This window comes from Micromys minutus (assembly GCF_963924665.1).
Source record: "Micromys minutus genome assembly, chromosome: 14".
Classification (NCBI taxonomy): domain Eukaryota; kingdom Metazoa; phylum Chordata; class Mammalia; order Rodentia; family Muridae; genus Micromys; species Micromys minutus.
Genome location: NC_137983.1, coordinates 10,462,638 through 10,477,300, shown reverse-complemented (window position 1 = coordinate 10,477,300; position 14,663 = coordinate 10,462,638). Strand labels below are relative to the sequence as shown.

Sequence of the window (14,663 nt, the reverse complement as noted above, 5' to 3'; positions counted from 1 at the left end):
GTTGTGTGGGAGAATGAGGATTTTGCTATTGGGAAGGGTTAGGACATCCTCACATTGCTGGTGGGAGTAGAAATTGGTGCAACAGTTCCTCAGGGCAATATCTATCAGTATTTTAAACTACTACCCAAGGAGGCACAGACGTGCAGTGTTACCACTTGAGAGAGATAACCTTGGGGTTTTCCACCTAGCCTCTTTGTTTCCCAAAATACCAACTCTAATTATAGACTTAATTATATTTATAAATAAGTGTTTAGGCTATAGACTCAGGCCTGTTCCTGGACTAGCTCATAACTTCATTATCCTGTTTATTCTAGTTTAAGTCCCACTTCATGGCTGGTTACCTGGTCCTCAGTTTAATGCAACTGTCTTCTGTGCCCAGGTGAATTTCTAAGTCTGACTATTTTTCTCAGAATTCCTCTCACCCTCTTTCAGGTGTCCCACCGTCCATTTCTTGCCTCACTCATTGGCCATAGGCTTTTTATTGACAGGTGAATGCTTTTCCACTGTACATGAGATTCACTGTATAGAAAGATAAAAGCTGGAATATATGGAGGTCTAGCTTAGCCTGTCAGTGGCAGCAGGAGTTGGAAGGGAAGATACCTCCATGCTTCTGCATGTGTCGTCCTGAGTTCATTCAGTGAACTTTTTTTCGGGGAAACTGGAATTTTGGATTAGGCCCCAGAAAAGAATTTTACAATAATTGGGTCAAGAATCCTAACATTAGCCATGTTTATGATTTGGGTGGCCTAACAGGAATTCTTTTTCAGATCACAGGGTGATTCAGTAGATAACAAGGGTTCAAACAGTTCTTAATATAACATGTTACAAGGGAGTTAAGATATAACTTTGACTGTCAATGAAGAAATCTTACTATCTCTGTGAGTTATATAGACTTAAAGCTGGGAAAGTCAGACTCATAGGTCACATGTTTAGGCCTTAGTGTACTGTGTTAAAATTCCTATCTATAAAAGGACTACTGACTATGTAGGTAGCCATCATTGTTTTATAATTCACAACTTAGCTGGATAGAGATTTTAACTACACTTCATTTTCCCACATTTAAAAATTAGTGGGTTAGGGTTTCGGGTTAGGGGTTAGGTTTAGGGTTAGTCAGGGTTAGGGTTAGTCAGGATAAGGGTTAAGGAACTAGGGTTATTAGGGTTTGTTAGGGTTTAGAGTTATTAGGGTTAGGTTAGGTTTGGGTTAGGGCTTAGGGTTAGGTTTAAAGGTTAGGTTAGGGTTAGGAGGGAGTTAGGGTTGTTAGGGTTATCAGGGTTAGTGTATCAGTGTTGGGGTTAGGAGTTAGGGTTTGTCAGGATTTGGGTGAATCAGGTTAGGGTTAGTTAGGGTTATGGTTAGTGTTGGTTAGAGTTGGGGGTTAGGGTTAGATCATACACAAGAAAGTAATGACATCTGTTGTTACCGAACTAAAGTAAATCAGTTACAAAGAAGTAGTTTAATGCATTTTGAAGATAATGCCAATTGAGAAAAATGTTCTTGTTTTTTCTTAAAGAGTCAACTTTACCACTGGATAAAGTTTTAATGCTAACTGTACATGAATTAACATTAGAAACAATTATCTGTTTATTGACACAGTGAGGAACACATGGGTAAGCACGTTGTACTTTGGTTTGAGTAGCGTCTTAGTTAAAGAACGTTTCATTCAGCTACAGTGAATTGTTCTGGTATTTTTGAGAAGTGGAAGAGCAAATAGAAGAAAGTTAGGACATCCATTGTTTCCGAATTAAAGTAAATCAATTACAAAGTAGAACAGTTTAATGCATTTTGAAGATGACATCTGTTGAGAGAAATGTTCTTGTTTTCTTCTTAATAATGCACGTTTAACTAACTGCACATGGGGTACCATTAGAAACTCTTCTGGTTTCTGGCACAGTGAGGAGCACAGGGGCCATGGGCATTTTACTTTGGTTTGTGTATTGTCTTAGTTAAAGAAAGTTTCTTTCAGCTACCATGAATTGTTCTGTTCTGTAAAATGTGTATGAGCAAATACAAAAAAGTAACGACATCCATTGTTTCTGAAGTAAAGTAAATCAGTTACAAAGTAGAAAGAAAAAAAAAAAAGAACTTCAAGTCTCTGAGAAAGAAATTGAAGATGACGTCAGAAGGTGGACAGATCTCTCATGCTCATGGATTGGAAGGATCAACATAGTAAAAATGGTCATCTTGCCTAAGGCAATCTACAGATTCACTACAATCCCCATCAAAATTCCAACTCAATTCTTCAGAGAGTTATAAAGAGCAATTTGCAAATTCATTTGGAATAATAAGAAAATTCCAGGATAACAAAAACTATTCTCAACAATATAAAACCTTCCAGGGGGAAATCACCATTCCTTATCTCATGCTGTATTAAAGATCAGTTGTGATAAAAACTGCATGGCATTGCTAGAGTGGCATGCAGGTAGATAAATGAAATAAAATGGAAAACCCAGAAATGAACCCACACACCTATGGTCACTTGAATTTTGACAAAGGAGCTAAAAACATTCTATGGGAAAAGGCCAGCCTCTTCAACAAATGGTACAGTCAGCATGCAGAAGAATGAAAATCGATCCTTTCTTAACTCCTTTTACAAAGCTCAAGTCCAAATGGATCAAAGACCTCCACATAAAACCAGGTATACACTGTAACTAATAGAACAGAAAGTGGGGAAGAGCTTAGAAGACATAGTCACGGGAAATTTTCCTGAAGAGAACACCAATGGCCTTATGCTCTAAGATCAAGAATCGACAAATGGGACCTCATGAAATTGCAAAGCTTCTGTAAGACAAAGGACATTGTTAAAAGGACAAAATGGCAACCAACAGATTGGGAAAAGATCTTTTCCAATCCTACATCTGATGGAGGGCTATTATCCAATATTTACAAAAAACTCAAGAAGCTAGACTCTAGATAATCAAATAACCCTATTAAAAATGGGGTACAGAGCTAAACAAAGAATTCTCAGCTGAGGAATACTGAATGGCTGAGAAGAACCTAAAGAAATGTTCTACATCCCTAGTCATCAGGGAAATGCAAATCAAAACAACCCTAAAATTTCTCCTCACACCAGTCAGAATGGCTAAGATCAAAAACTCAAGTAGCAGCAGACGCTGGTGAGGATGTTGAGAAAGAGGAACACTTGTTGGTGGGAATGTAAACTGGTACAACCACTCTGGAAATCAGTCTGGTGGTTTCTCAGAAAATTGGACACCTGAGGACCCAGCTATTCCACTTCTGGGCATATACCCAAAAGAAACTCTAATATCTAACAAGAACACATGTTCCACCATGTTCATGGCAGCCTTATTTATAATAGCCAGAAGCTGGAAAGAATCCATATGTCCTTCAACAGAGGAATGGATACAGAAATTGTGGTACATATACACGGTGGAGTACTACTCAGCTATTAAAAACGAGTTCATGAAATTCTTAGGCAAATGGATGGAACTTGAAGTTATCATCCTGAGTGAGGTAACCCAGTCACAAAAGAACACTTCTTATAAGCAGATACTAGCCCAAAAATTTAGGAATACCCAAGAAACAATTCACAGACCTTATGAAGTTCAAAGAGAAGGAAGGCCAGAGGTGGGTGCCTCGGTATTTCTTAGAAGGGAGAACCCACGCACTATTGCTGATGCGAAGAAGGGCTTACTGGCAGGAGCCTGCTATGAATGCCTCCTCAGAGGCTCTGGCAGAGCCATACTGATTCAGAGGAGGATGCTTGCAGCTAACCATTAGACTGAACAGAAGGACTCCATTGAAGGAGCTAGAGAAAGGACTGAAGGAGCTGAAAGGGTTTCAACTCTATGGGAAGAACTAATTGATCAACTAACCAAACCCACCACAGCTCCCAGGGACTAAAACACCAACCAGTGAGTTTGCATGGAGATACCCGTGTCCCCAGGTGCATATGCAGCAGAGGATGGTATTTTCTGGCATCAATGGGAGGAGAGGCCTTTAGTCCAGTGAAGGCTTGATTCCCCAGTTTAGGGGAATGACAAGGTGCTGAGGTGGGAGAAGGTGCTTGGGAGAGGGAGCACCTTCATGGAGGCAATGGGATTGGGAGTGGGATTAGGGGAAGGGGATAACATCTGAAATGTAAATCCAGATTTTGTCCAATTAAAATTTAAAGTAAATTAAAAAATCTTTCTTGTGGGCTATAATCATAAGGCCATATTAATGTATACTCTGTAATATATTACTTTTAGGTATATATATTATATTTGAGCTTTTATTATTTTATTTACTTTGTGTAAATGTTTTGCCTGAATATATGTATGTTCATCAGTTGGTGCCTGGGGTCTGAATAGGCTAGAAGAGGCCATAAGATCTACTCAAGCTGGAGTTATAGATGTTTGTGGACCATCATGTGGGAGCTAGGAAATGAACCTGGTTCCTCTGGAAGGGCATCGTGTTCTCTTATCACTGGCCATCTTTCTAGCCCTTGTCTTCAAGTTTTATTACCAAATATTCTGAAGACTTGAATATTGGATATTTTTGCGTTGCTAAATTTTATTTAATTTAGTTATCCAGGATTATTATTATTATTGTAAAAAGGATATGTTAGTTGTTTGCTTATGATATATAAACTAAAGTAAGGTATATTTTCTTAGACTGTTTTTTCCTATTATCCCATATGTATATTTACCTAACAATTTATTTTTATATTAGATTTTAGCATGAAGCACCTGATTTGGATAATAGTAATTAAAGTACTAAACAATAAATTACTATATTTTGAGGATTATGTTTCTATATTTCTTTCCTCACAGAACATACTGTGGGAGAGGTGATTAAGTTAGATTCTAATGGCTCTCCAAGAAAAGTCTGGGGAAAAAGCCCCACCGATTCTGTGCTGAAGATACTTGGAGAAGCTGAGTTACAGCTACAGACAGAACTACTCGAAAACACTCCTCTTAAAAGTGGTAAGCATAAAACCAAATAGTATAAAGATTAGTGTGTTAAGGTGTCTTCCTTTATTGTGTGGAATTATTTAACCATCTTGGTGGTGATTGTTATAAAGGAATCTTGAGTTGTGACTCAATGAGACCTGAATAAAATCTAAACAGGAAGCTAAAAGAAGGAATCCTGGGTGAGGGAGCTGGAAAGTCCATGCATGGTTTCCATGACGGAAACATTGAAACAGTTCTTAAGATTTCTGCTGTATCTTTGAAAGAGCCTCAGGAATTGAATTGAGCACAAATAATGTCTGGTAAATTTGTGTATCATTATTCTGGAACTGGAAGGGACTTCTGTCATGAGACAAAAGGGACATACTAGATCCGTGAATCTCAGGTGTTTAGGTGTCACAGCAGCACCTGAGGAAGAGCAACCGTGTGTGCAGATGTTCACAAAGATAGAACTGAATCCAGACATGGGCAGGGTCTGGGCATGTGTGTTACCTTTTGAATTACTTTTCTCTGTTGTTCCTCGAGGTTTAGCATAAAACTTGTAGAACATGAGGATATTGACATGTTCTGGAGCGGTCAGCTTGATGCTGAGAAATAGGCTGAAAAGAGCCTGTGTGTATGTTCCTAAAGGCAAAAGGAGCTTGTTACTTCCTAACTAAAGGTGAAAGTCATAGCCATAAGTCATGAAAGCAGTGTCCTCACTGACTTCCCACTTAAAGGTCTCTACCACTCTTTAATATCGCCATACTCAGAAACAAGTACCTTCAGGGGCACTCGGGCCGTCTATATCTAAACCATAGAAAGAAGTAATGCATCAAAATTGGGTCTCTTAACAGCTGCTCTTGTTCTCCAGTCACGCCAGGCATACATCAGTCACGTCACCCAGACATGCAGAAATTGGATTGATTTTAGGGTTTTTCACATGAGTACAATGAAGTAAGTTTAATAATATGGGGGTGTATGAAAAAGAATGATTCTAATGATAGCTTTTAGAAGGGTGAAAATCCTTCTAATATACTTCTAGAGAAAGTATGTCAGGATAGGTCATTATATACTTGCAAAATGAGTTTTTTAAGATTATAATTTAATTATAATATTTCTGCCTTTCCTTTCCCTCCTTCAAACCATTTCAATATAACCCCTCCTCTTTTTCCTTCAAATTTATGGAAAATCAAATTTTTACAAAGCTAGAATAGGCGTGTTGGTCAATGCCTTTAATCGCAGTACTTGGGAACCAGAGGCAAGTAGAGCAGTGAGTTCAAGGTCAACCTGGTCTGGGTAGGGAATGCCAGGCCAGCAAAGGCCACATGGTGAGACCTTGTTTAGAAATACTATAGTAGAGGGAGATGGGTAAGAAACAGCACTGAAGGTTAGAAATGGGGATTCTGAAAGTTGGGACTTTTGAGACACCAGAATTTATAAGGTCTCCAAGGCATGGCTTACTAAGACTAAGACAGTGAGGTTGAGAATAGTTCACTGAGCTGAGATGTCCACATATTGGCAAGATTATTTATTGTGTATATAAAATCATCTACCTACAACAGAATTGCTTTTTAGGGAGTTGATACAGAGGCTGCCACAAGGTTCAACAGTCACACAGGAATGATGACATTTGATAGCCACAGGCAGCTGTTATATGATAAACAGTTCTTTACTGGAAACAGCCAAGGTGTGCAGAATTTATAACAAATTAGAAGTTAAGTATCAGCTGCTATTATGAAAAAAACAGGTGGTTAATAATTTTTAAAGTTTGATTCTAATACAGGTATATTAATTTTACCCAAGAAGGAAAAAAAAAAATGACCAGGCAAACTGTGTTAACCAATCTAGAGGTCATTTTGAAATGAAATTTGTCTGCCACATTATTTTAACTCGTATTTAGTTCCTGGTGTATAAGATCACATCAGTGACTACTTGTTGCAACAATACATGTTGGGGGTTTTGTTGCTTGTTGCTCTAAATGTCATTGCGAGTAAACTCGAGACCTTTTGAGAGCAGTAGACTTTTCATTCTTTTCCTTCTGCAGAGATTTCTGCTGAGGAGGAGAACGTCAAACCCTTACTCACTGGAGAAGAGAATCTGCAGTGTATTGCAAAAGAAATAAACCCATCAGCTACTGTTGATTCTACTGAAGCAAAAAGTCCAAAGTTTACTAAGGAGTCTTCACCAGCATCAGAAGGAAATGTGGAAGGTTTGTTATAATGATTTTAATTAGCTAAGTTGCATTTGATACTGAAATTTTTTCCTTATCCTCAAAATCTGTGTATATTTTTGAGTAATTATCTTGAATTAGGCTTACTATAACTGTGGCTTTTTTTTCTTCTTGTTTTTGATTTTATTTTTTGTTGTTGTCTTTTCCTTTACATTTTTATTGGATAAAATATTTATTTTTATTTATATTTTAAAATGTTAATCCCCTTTTTTAGTTCCTTCCTTTCCCATTCCCCCTCCCACTGCTTCTATAAGGATGCTTCCCCTCCCTCCCTCCCTCCCTCCCACCCACTCTCACCTCAGTACTTTAGCATTCCCTACAATGGGGAAATGAGCCTTCACAGGGCCAAGAGCCTCCCCTCCCAGTGATGCCCAATAAGGTTCCCGTGCTCAGTCTGATGGTTAGCGGCAAGCATTCTTATCTGTATCAGTAAGGCTCTGGCAGAGCCTATTTTTGTTTTCAAGATTAAGGATGTTCAAGGTTTTTGTTACATGGGCCAGGCTGGTCTCCTAGAATGCAGAGACCTGGTGTCACTGCTGGTGTTCTAAACCTTCAGGCATGTGTGGCCCTGCACACTAGGAACAGGCCCTCCTATTTCGTTATTTTATGAATCAAGGAACTGAGTTTAGTCATGGCTTATGATTTTTCTAATACATTGTGTCTTTGCCTAAGCGATCAGTAAGACTACTTGTGGCTCTTCTGTCCCTTGGAAGGTACACCTCAGATACTTAGTAACATAGGCTTTTCTCCCTCCCCCTTTGAGAGCCATGTGGATGCTGAGAATTGAACGTGGGTCCTCTAGAAAACAACCAGTGCTCTTAATTGCTGAGCCATTTCTCCAGCCCCTATTCTTCTCGTCTTCTGTGCTTCACTCTGATGACTCAGATTCTGGGGTGGGGGAAGCAGAAGTCCCCTCTGAAAGGGAGAAGTTCTGACGAATCTTTAGCCATCTTGGGTGCTACAGCAAAGACTGCTTCTGCTTCTGTTTGTTTATTTGTTGCTTATGTTCTTTACATTTAACCAGGGAATTGAACTGGGACCATTGGCATTTCTGTTCATAGCTGTCACAAACCCACAAAGTCAACTCACTGTAGGGAACCAGGCCTGCTTTTCAAGGGGAAGAGTATTAAAGAACCTGCAGCCATTTTTAACCTACCAGTCTGCTCAGTAATTAAAAATTACTACATTCCTTCTACATACAAGGTGATCTAGTCTCAGAAAATTGCCATGGGGCTCTTCTGAGCTAGATGAGCATCTCTTCTGATGCCCCTAACCTCCAGATACCAACTAGATGCTACCAGTTTTCTTAACCATCCAGTCATGAATTGGGGTAGCATCACTTTCATTGTGTTTCACTTGTGAAGGTAAAACAGTGCCTTCTGCAAAACAAGACCATCAGAGACTGCTTCGTGCAGCCATATTTCACTCCTCACAGTATAAGATCTAGAAACATGGTTAATAGTGAATGTTAAAGAATAATGTTTGTGCTCCTCAAAAGATGGATACATTGAAATCTAAATCCCTGTGTATTTGAAAACAATTAAGTTTTGAATTACAGTGAACTCTCATGAATGACATTAGTATCCTTCTAAGAAGAGGCCAGAAAACAAGCTTTTATGTCATGCTAGGAATACAGGAAGAAAAAGGCTGTCAGGGTACCCAGAAGAAAACATCTTTCTCCAGAACTTACTGTGCTGGTATCCTAATACTAGATTCTCTGACTTGTGCAGCTAAGCAAAAATAATTTCTATTTAAGCCACCTATTCTGATACTTTATTATAGTAGCTTAAACAAGACAGTATATTGCACACTTCTTAAACATTAAGAATAAAAATTTTAAGAATAAATAAAACCAATTAATATATGCATGTAATGAAGACTATAACCTAGATTGGCAAGCTTAACATTTCCTGCAAAGAGTTCTACAGTATGTATTTTAAGCACAAATTGAGCTCATAGAATAAAGTAAGTTGGTTTTAATAGAGCTAGAGATCAGTAAGGAACTGTTAGATTGTAGACCTGCCTCTTTTGGCAGCTGATGACTCCAAAGCTCAGCCCCACAGCCTGAAGAGATCAGGCTTTGCTCCCTGCAGTTCTTCATCGGGGACAAAGAGTTCAGGAGCAATCTGTGCTGTGGTTTTACCACCCCTAAGTCATAGAGCTACACTGTATGTGGCTATTCAATGCTGTCAGTGGGCTGTGTTGAACTATCATGTGATGTAGAGCTTTGTACCAGCCTCTGGAAGGATATAGAAGTCAGATACTTCCCTTTGTTTAGAGGACAGGCAACGGGAAGCCAGGATCACCTAGGAGAGAATGAGAGACAAGAGGCACGAAGAAGGATAGCAAGTCAAGTGGTCTGATCAAGCTGAGAAATTTTTGTTTATTTTTCACATGCTAGTTTTATACAGGTAGAAGAAGGGAATAAGCCATGGGAAAGTAAGGCGTGGAACTAAGGGAACTTTCCAGCTAAAGGATTTTTCACAATACCCTTTGTGGAGAATTTCATGGGGAAGGGATGACCCAGGTGCAGGAGAAAATGTTCTGCCAAGCAGGATTCATTGCCTGGGTGACCGTTCTACTCACCTAGCTACCTGACCAAAGTGAGATCACCTAATTTCTGGGAAAAGGCCTCTCTCATGGGAAACAGAAACCTAGGCTGAAATCTATGTAAAATGGCTAAGGGAATTTCTTAATCTGTCAGCTCCCAACAGGGGACTTCTGTAGAGTTGCACCCATCTGTCATCTTGTCTAGGACAGCTGTCTGTCTCTTCCTTTAAGCTGTACCTCTTAATAAAACTTCTTGCTAGGTTCTACAGGGAAAACTGTCCCCCATAGGACCTCCTCCTTCACATTATCTGATAGAAGGTGCTGTCCTTTTTAATGTGTTCCTGTGGCGAAGCCTAATCATGTTTCCCATTATCTTGAGGCCTTTTCTCTTGATAAAATTCATTCCTGAAGGAAAACTTGTGTCATCTCCTTTGTAGAAACAGCGAAAGCATTTACCACTACCTCCTTTTCTCTGTTTGACAAGAACAGAACTTCATACTAAAAACCAAAATTGGTTCTTTCCGCTCAGTGATTACTGTGTAGGAATGACCAAAAACATTCATATGAGCAACACATAAGAATTATTAAAATTTGTATGTCTCTTGTCTTTCACAGTAGGTCACAGTCAAGTCATTAGAAATGTAAATATAAACAAGAAAAGTGTGACTCAATTCTATGAAAAGTGAGAATGATACTGAATTAAGTAAGATAGAATAAGATCTCAGACAGGAAAAAGAGATGATGCTGGAATGAAGGCTTAGCAGTTAAGCAGTAATCATGAGGACCAGAGTTTGGGTCCTAGTGCCTACACAGTGTGCCTGGCATCCGGCAACCACCAGTACCTTCAGCTCTGTGGGATCTGGCTCTCGTCTAGCCTCTGCACATGTTCACCCAACCTCGCATATATGCATACATGTACAAACATACATGAAATCTCTTTTGAAGACTGCTAGAAAAACAGGGATAGTCCTATAGCTATTAATTATTTGAGGATATAAATGAAAATAGATTTAGCATACTCCACTTCTTTTCTAGGCCATTGTAAAAGTCCAAGTAATTATATTGGGGTGTGTGTGTGTGTGTGTGTGTGTGTGTGTGTGTGTGTGTGTTTGCTAAAAATTAGGTTTTACAGATTACCGTTTTCTTACTAATCATTCGTATCACAGTCTATTTTTCCATACTGTAACAGCAGATATCTTTATTCCTTAGTTTTGATCCCTTTAAACTAATTTACATAATGCTATGATTTTGGTAAGGCATACATTTTATGTAATGAGGAGTATTGTACACAGTAATCAATATTTGTGTTATACCAGAAAGATGAAAGGACTAGTCTTTTCATTTCAGAAGTGACTATGCTACAGGACTATCACAGAAATCTTAAAGCTGATTGGTCTATGTATAATTAGCATTAGTTAAGCTAAGTATAGTGATAACTTACAGAAAGTTATTCAGTCCATTTCAAGCAAACTTTCCTCTGATATCTGATTTGGTTTGAAGAACCTGATGATTTGGAAACAGAAGTTCTACAAGAGCCAAGTAGCATACCCTCAGATGGGAATTTGCCACCTGTGATTAATGATGTGTGGACTAGAGAGGAGGATGCAGCTAAGGAAACTGAGTAAGTTGTCTTTTTTTTACTTCGCAAGGCTCAGTCCCTTTAGTAAGCTGTTTAGTAAGCAGTGCTGCATGAACTAATATTCTAGTTTAATAACTTCATATATTAATACCATATAAGGAAATCTGACTTCATAATAGCTATTCACATGGGTCAGAAATCACAGAGTATATGACAATAAACAATAAATGTCTTACCAGCCTATATTGCCTTTCATCCAATTTCTGATAATTCTCTGCAGATAATTTTGAGTAAGTATAGATAAAATAGAATTCAGCCCATTTCAAATACAGTTGCTAGTATACGATATTCAACACTTTCCATCTTTTCAGTTTTTAAAAATTATATCTGTGTGTCTTTGCAAGTGTATGCTCACATGTGTGTGCACAGGTACTGTGGAGGCAGGGAGGCACATTAGATCCCTTGGAACCTGAGCTTATGTGTTACCCATATGCATGCTAGGATCCAGACCCTGGTCCTCATGAAAGAATAGCAAGATCTCTTCACTACTGAGCCATCTCCGTTCTCACCTTGCTTGTTTTTATAAAAGTCAATAGTCTGGGGACCAGGGGGATAGTACAGTGGTTAAGAGGGCTTGCTGCCCTTGCATGTAACTCTTGTTTTAGCATAACTGACACCCTCTTCTGTCCTTTGAGAGTTCTTGTATACTTGTAATGTACACACATAAACTCATGTATGTGCACATGCATGCATGCACACACACATATATACACACGAATATAAAATAAATATTTTGTAAAAAGTTCATAGTCTGGGTAGTTTTCTCACATTAATGTATAAAGGTTCATTATATATATATAGACACATATAAATATTCCATTATATAGATGTAAGATGACTCAGTAATTCTACTACTTCATATTTACTGATGCTGTATATTGTGGTGCTTCAACAAGTAATTTACATAAAGCATTTTTGCAAAAGTAGCTGTGTTTGCTTTTGAAACATAAAGCTATAATTTTAGGTAAATTGCATTAAAAATTAGTCATTCTTCAAATGAAGAGTCTACTGCCATCAGCTTTCAGAATGATAAGTGATTAGTGATTAATAATTGGTGAGTTTGCTTTTGCTCAAAGTAGAAAATGTGTTGTGTTTATAAGAGAAAGTAATATATAAAAATGAGAAAAATACTTGGACAAGGAAGCAGAGGATACTAGTAGATGTGGGTTTTGTTTTTGTTATACGAGAGCTTTTATTTCTAATAAACTGTGTGGTGTTTGTTTGCTTTGTTTTACTTGTCTGTGGAAGGTTGGAAGATAACACTGCTGTGCAGCAGAATGAAGTGTGTGAAGACAGAATCCCAGGGACTATGGACCAGTCCTGTAAGGATCGTATAGGTAAAGTCATTGTAATTGTTTTAAATAAAATAGGCCTAGAGAACACAACTCTGCACTACAGCCCAGGACCGTGGTAACATAAGCAGGTAACTTTTTGGTGAGTTATTTTGCTCAAAATGAGAAGAATCACAATTAATATATTAGTTACATACTTAGTATAATACATTAATTAATATACATAGTATATTAATATACAATTAATATACTAGGGGCAGCGAATAAATTGGTTTCTTTTAAAATACTATTAGTTAAAATATAAGACAATACAAATGATTTTCTACTCTGCATAAATAAACTGAAAAATGATTATCTAAACTGAATTTTTAATATTTCTTTGACTTTCTATATTTTAAAACTTCTAGTAAAATGAAAGCATCTATTAAATCCTGAAAATAAAATACTATATTTTCTTAGAGATTATTTATGAGGTAATATTTAGTATACTTCCATGTATAGTTTGATTTTGTTTCCCTGGTACGAGGTTGTTTTATGATGGAATTCATTTTTTAATTAAAATATTTTATGTACCTGAGAATATATATACAATTATGTATTCCACATGTAGTCTTGATACCCATGAAGGCCAGAAGAGCCCGTCAGATCGAGTGGGACTGGAGTCACAGATGTTTTTGAGCTGCTCTATAGGTCCTGAGAGCCAAACACAGGTCCCTTTCAAGAATAGCAAGTGCTTGTAACCATTAAGCCAACTCTCTCTCTCCACCCCTTGGATGGAGTCCATGTTAAATAGTTTATAAAACTTGTTGATATTTAGAATTTTAAGTGCTATTTTGTAATTGTGTCTGTATTCCACAGAACCTGCAGTAGATGGTTCTCCACAGTCTGGGTGTGATGCAGAGAAGTCAGTACAGCCAGAATTGTTTTTCCAGAAAGTGCTTCATTCCGAGGAATTGAACTTAGTTCAATCAATTCATTGTTCATCAGAAGAACCAGTTCCAATTCGATGTCACTCTGATTCTCCACCGAAAGCTAAAAGCAAGAACTCTTTACTGATTGGACTTTCAACTGGTCTGTTTGATGCAAACAACCCAAAGGCAAGTGTGGTCTCAGATACATAATGCCTTCTCTCTCTCCACTGATAGCATTGCTTGATTGCCAGAGTTGGGTTTTAATTGATTCAAAACCCAAACAAGTACAAAAACACAAGCAAAAGCAACAAAAATCCCCAATTAGGCTAGGATTCTCTTCAGTGTTACTGATTAATAGTTATGGAGCTATGGCTGCTCTCCCAGTGAATATCCTATTTGGGGAGTAATGCAGAGTTTACCCCAGGCACTCAGAGTTGCTGGTCGAGGAACTATTTTTTGAACTACCACATCCAGGTCCCCCATCAACGCTGAAAATACTTCAGGTGAAAGAACACAGCTGGTTTCTGCAACCTTGGTGTTCCTGTGATTTTTTTGTGGTTGTTGTTGAGGGCAGAGGGAGAAGTGTAAATCCTTTCCTGATAGCTCCTTGGACTCCTGCCACCACTGTGACTCAGGCATCTTTACAAGGAGGACTGTGTATTCCAGACTGGAAACAGTTTCCATCTTTTATTCTCTTAGCTTTAGCTTCCCTTCCTGCTTCCCTGCAAAGCTCTCTTCTGGTTTAGTAAATTCATTTACTTACACTATTTATATGTGATTCTTGTATCGGTGTACCTATCAAAATATGCTGCATACATTGTTTATGTAGCTATTTTTATTGTATATGGTACAGTATTTATTATAAATATTGTTTTGATATTACTAAGAAGTAACCACCATTTTTTCTTCTCATTATCTTAAATGACCAAATACTCCATTAAGTCGCTGTATCATTATTAATTATTACTTCCTTTACTTTTGAGATTATCATTACATTATTTTTCCTTTCCCCTTCCTCCCTCCAAACCCTCCCAAATTCCCTTCCTTTATCTCTTTCAAGTTAATGGCCTCTTTTTATTAATTATTATATATATATATGTTTATGAGTATATATTTTTTAATATAACCTGCTTAATCTATATATTA

At 37.9% G+C, this 14,663-nt stretch overlaps 1 protein-coding gene across 1 annotated transcript in view; it reads left to right on the top strand.

The window, feature by feature from the left end:
* NEK1 (NIMA related kinase 1) overlaps positions 1 to 14,663 on the top strand; it is a 133,334-nt gene that overhangs the window by 83,019 nt on the left and 35,652 nt on the right. Inside the window, exons 26-30 of the mRNA XM_080928742.1 lie at positions 4,776 to 4,928; positions 6,940 to 7,104; positions 11,176 to 11,296; positions 12,563 to 12,651; positions 13,465 to 13,703. Coding sequence (XP_080784868.1) covers positions 4,776 to 4,928; positions 6,940 to 7,104; positions 11,176 to 11,296; positions 12,563 to 12,651; positions 13,465 to 13,703 — 767 coding nt within the window. The remainder of the gene's footprint in view (positions 1 to 4,775; positions 4,929 to 6,939; positions 7,105 to 11,175; positions 11,297 to 12,562; positions 12,652 to 13,464; positions 13,704 to 14,663) is intronic.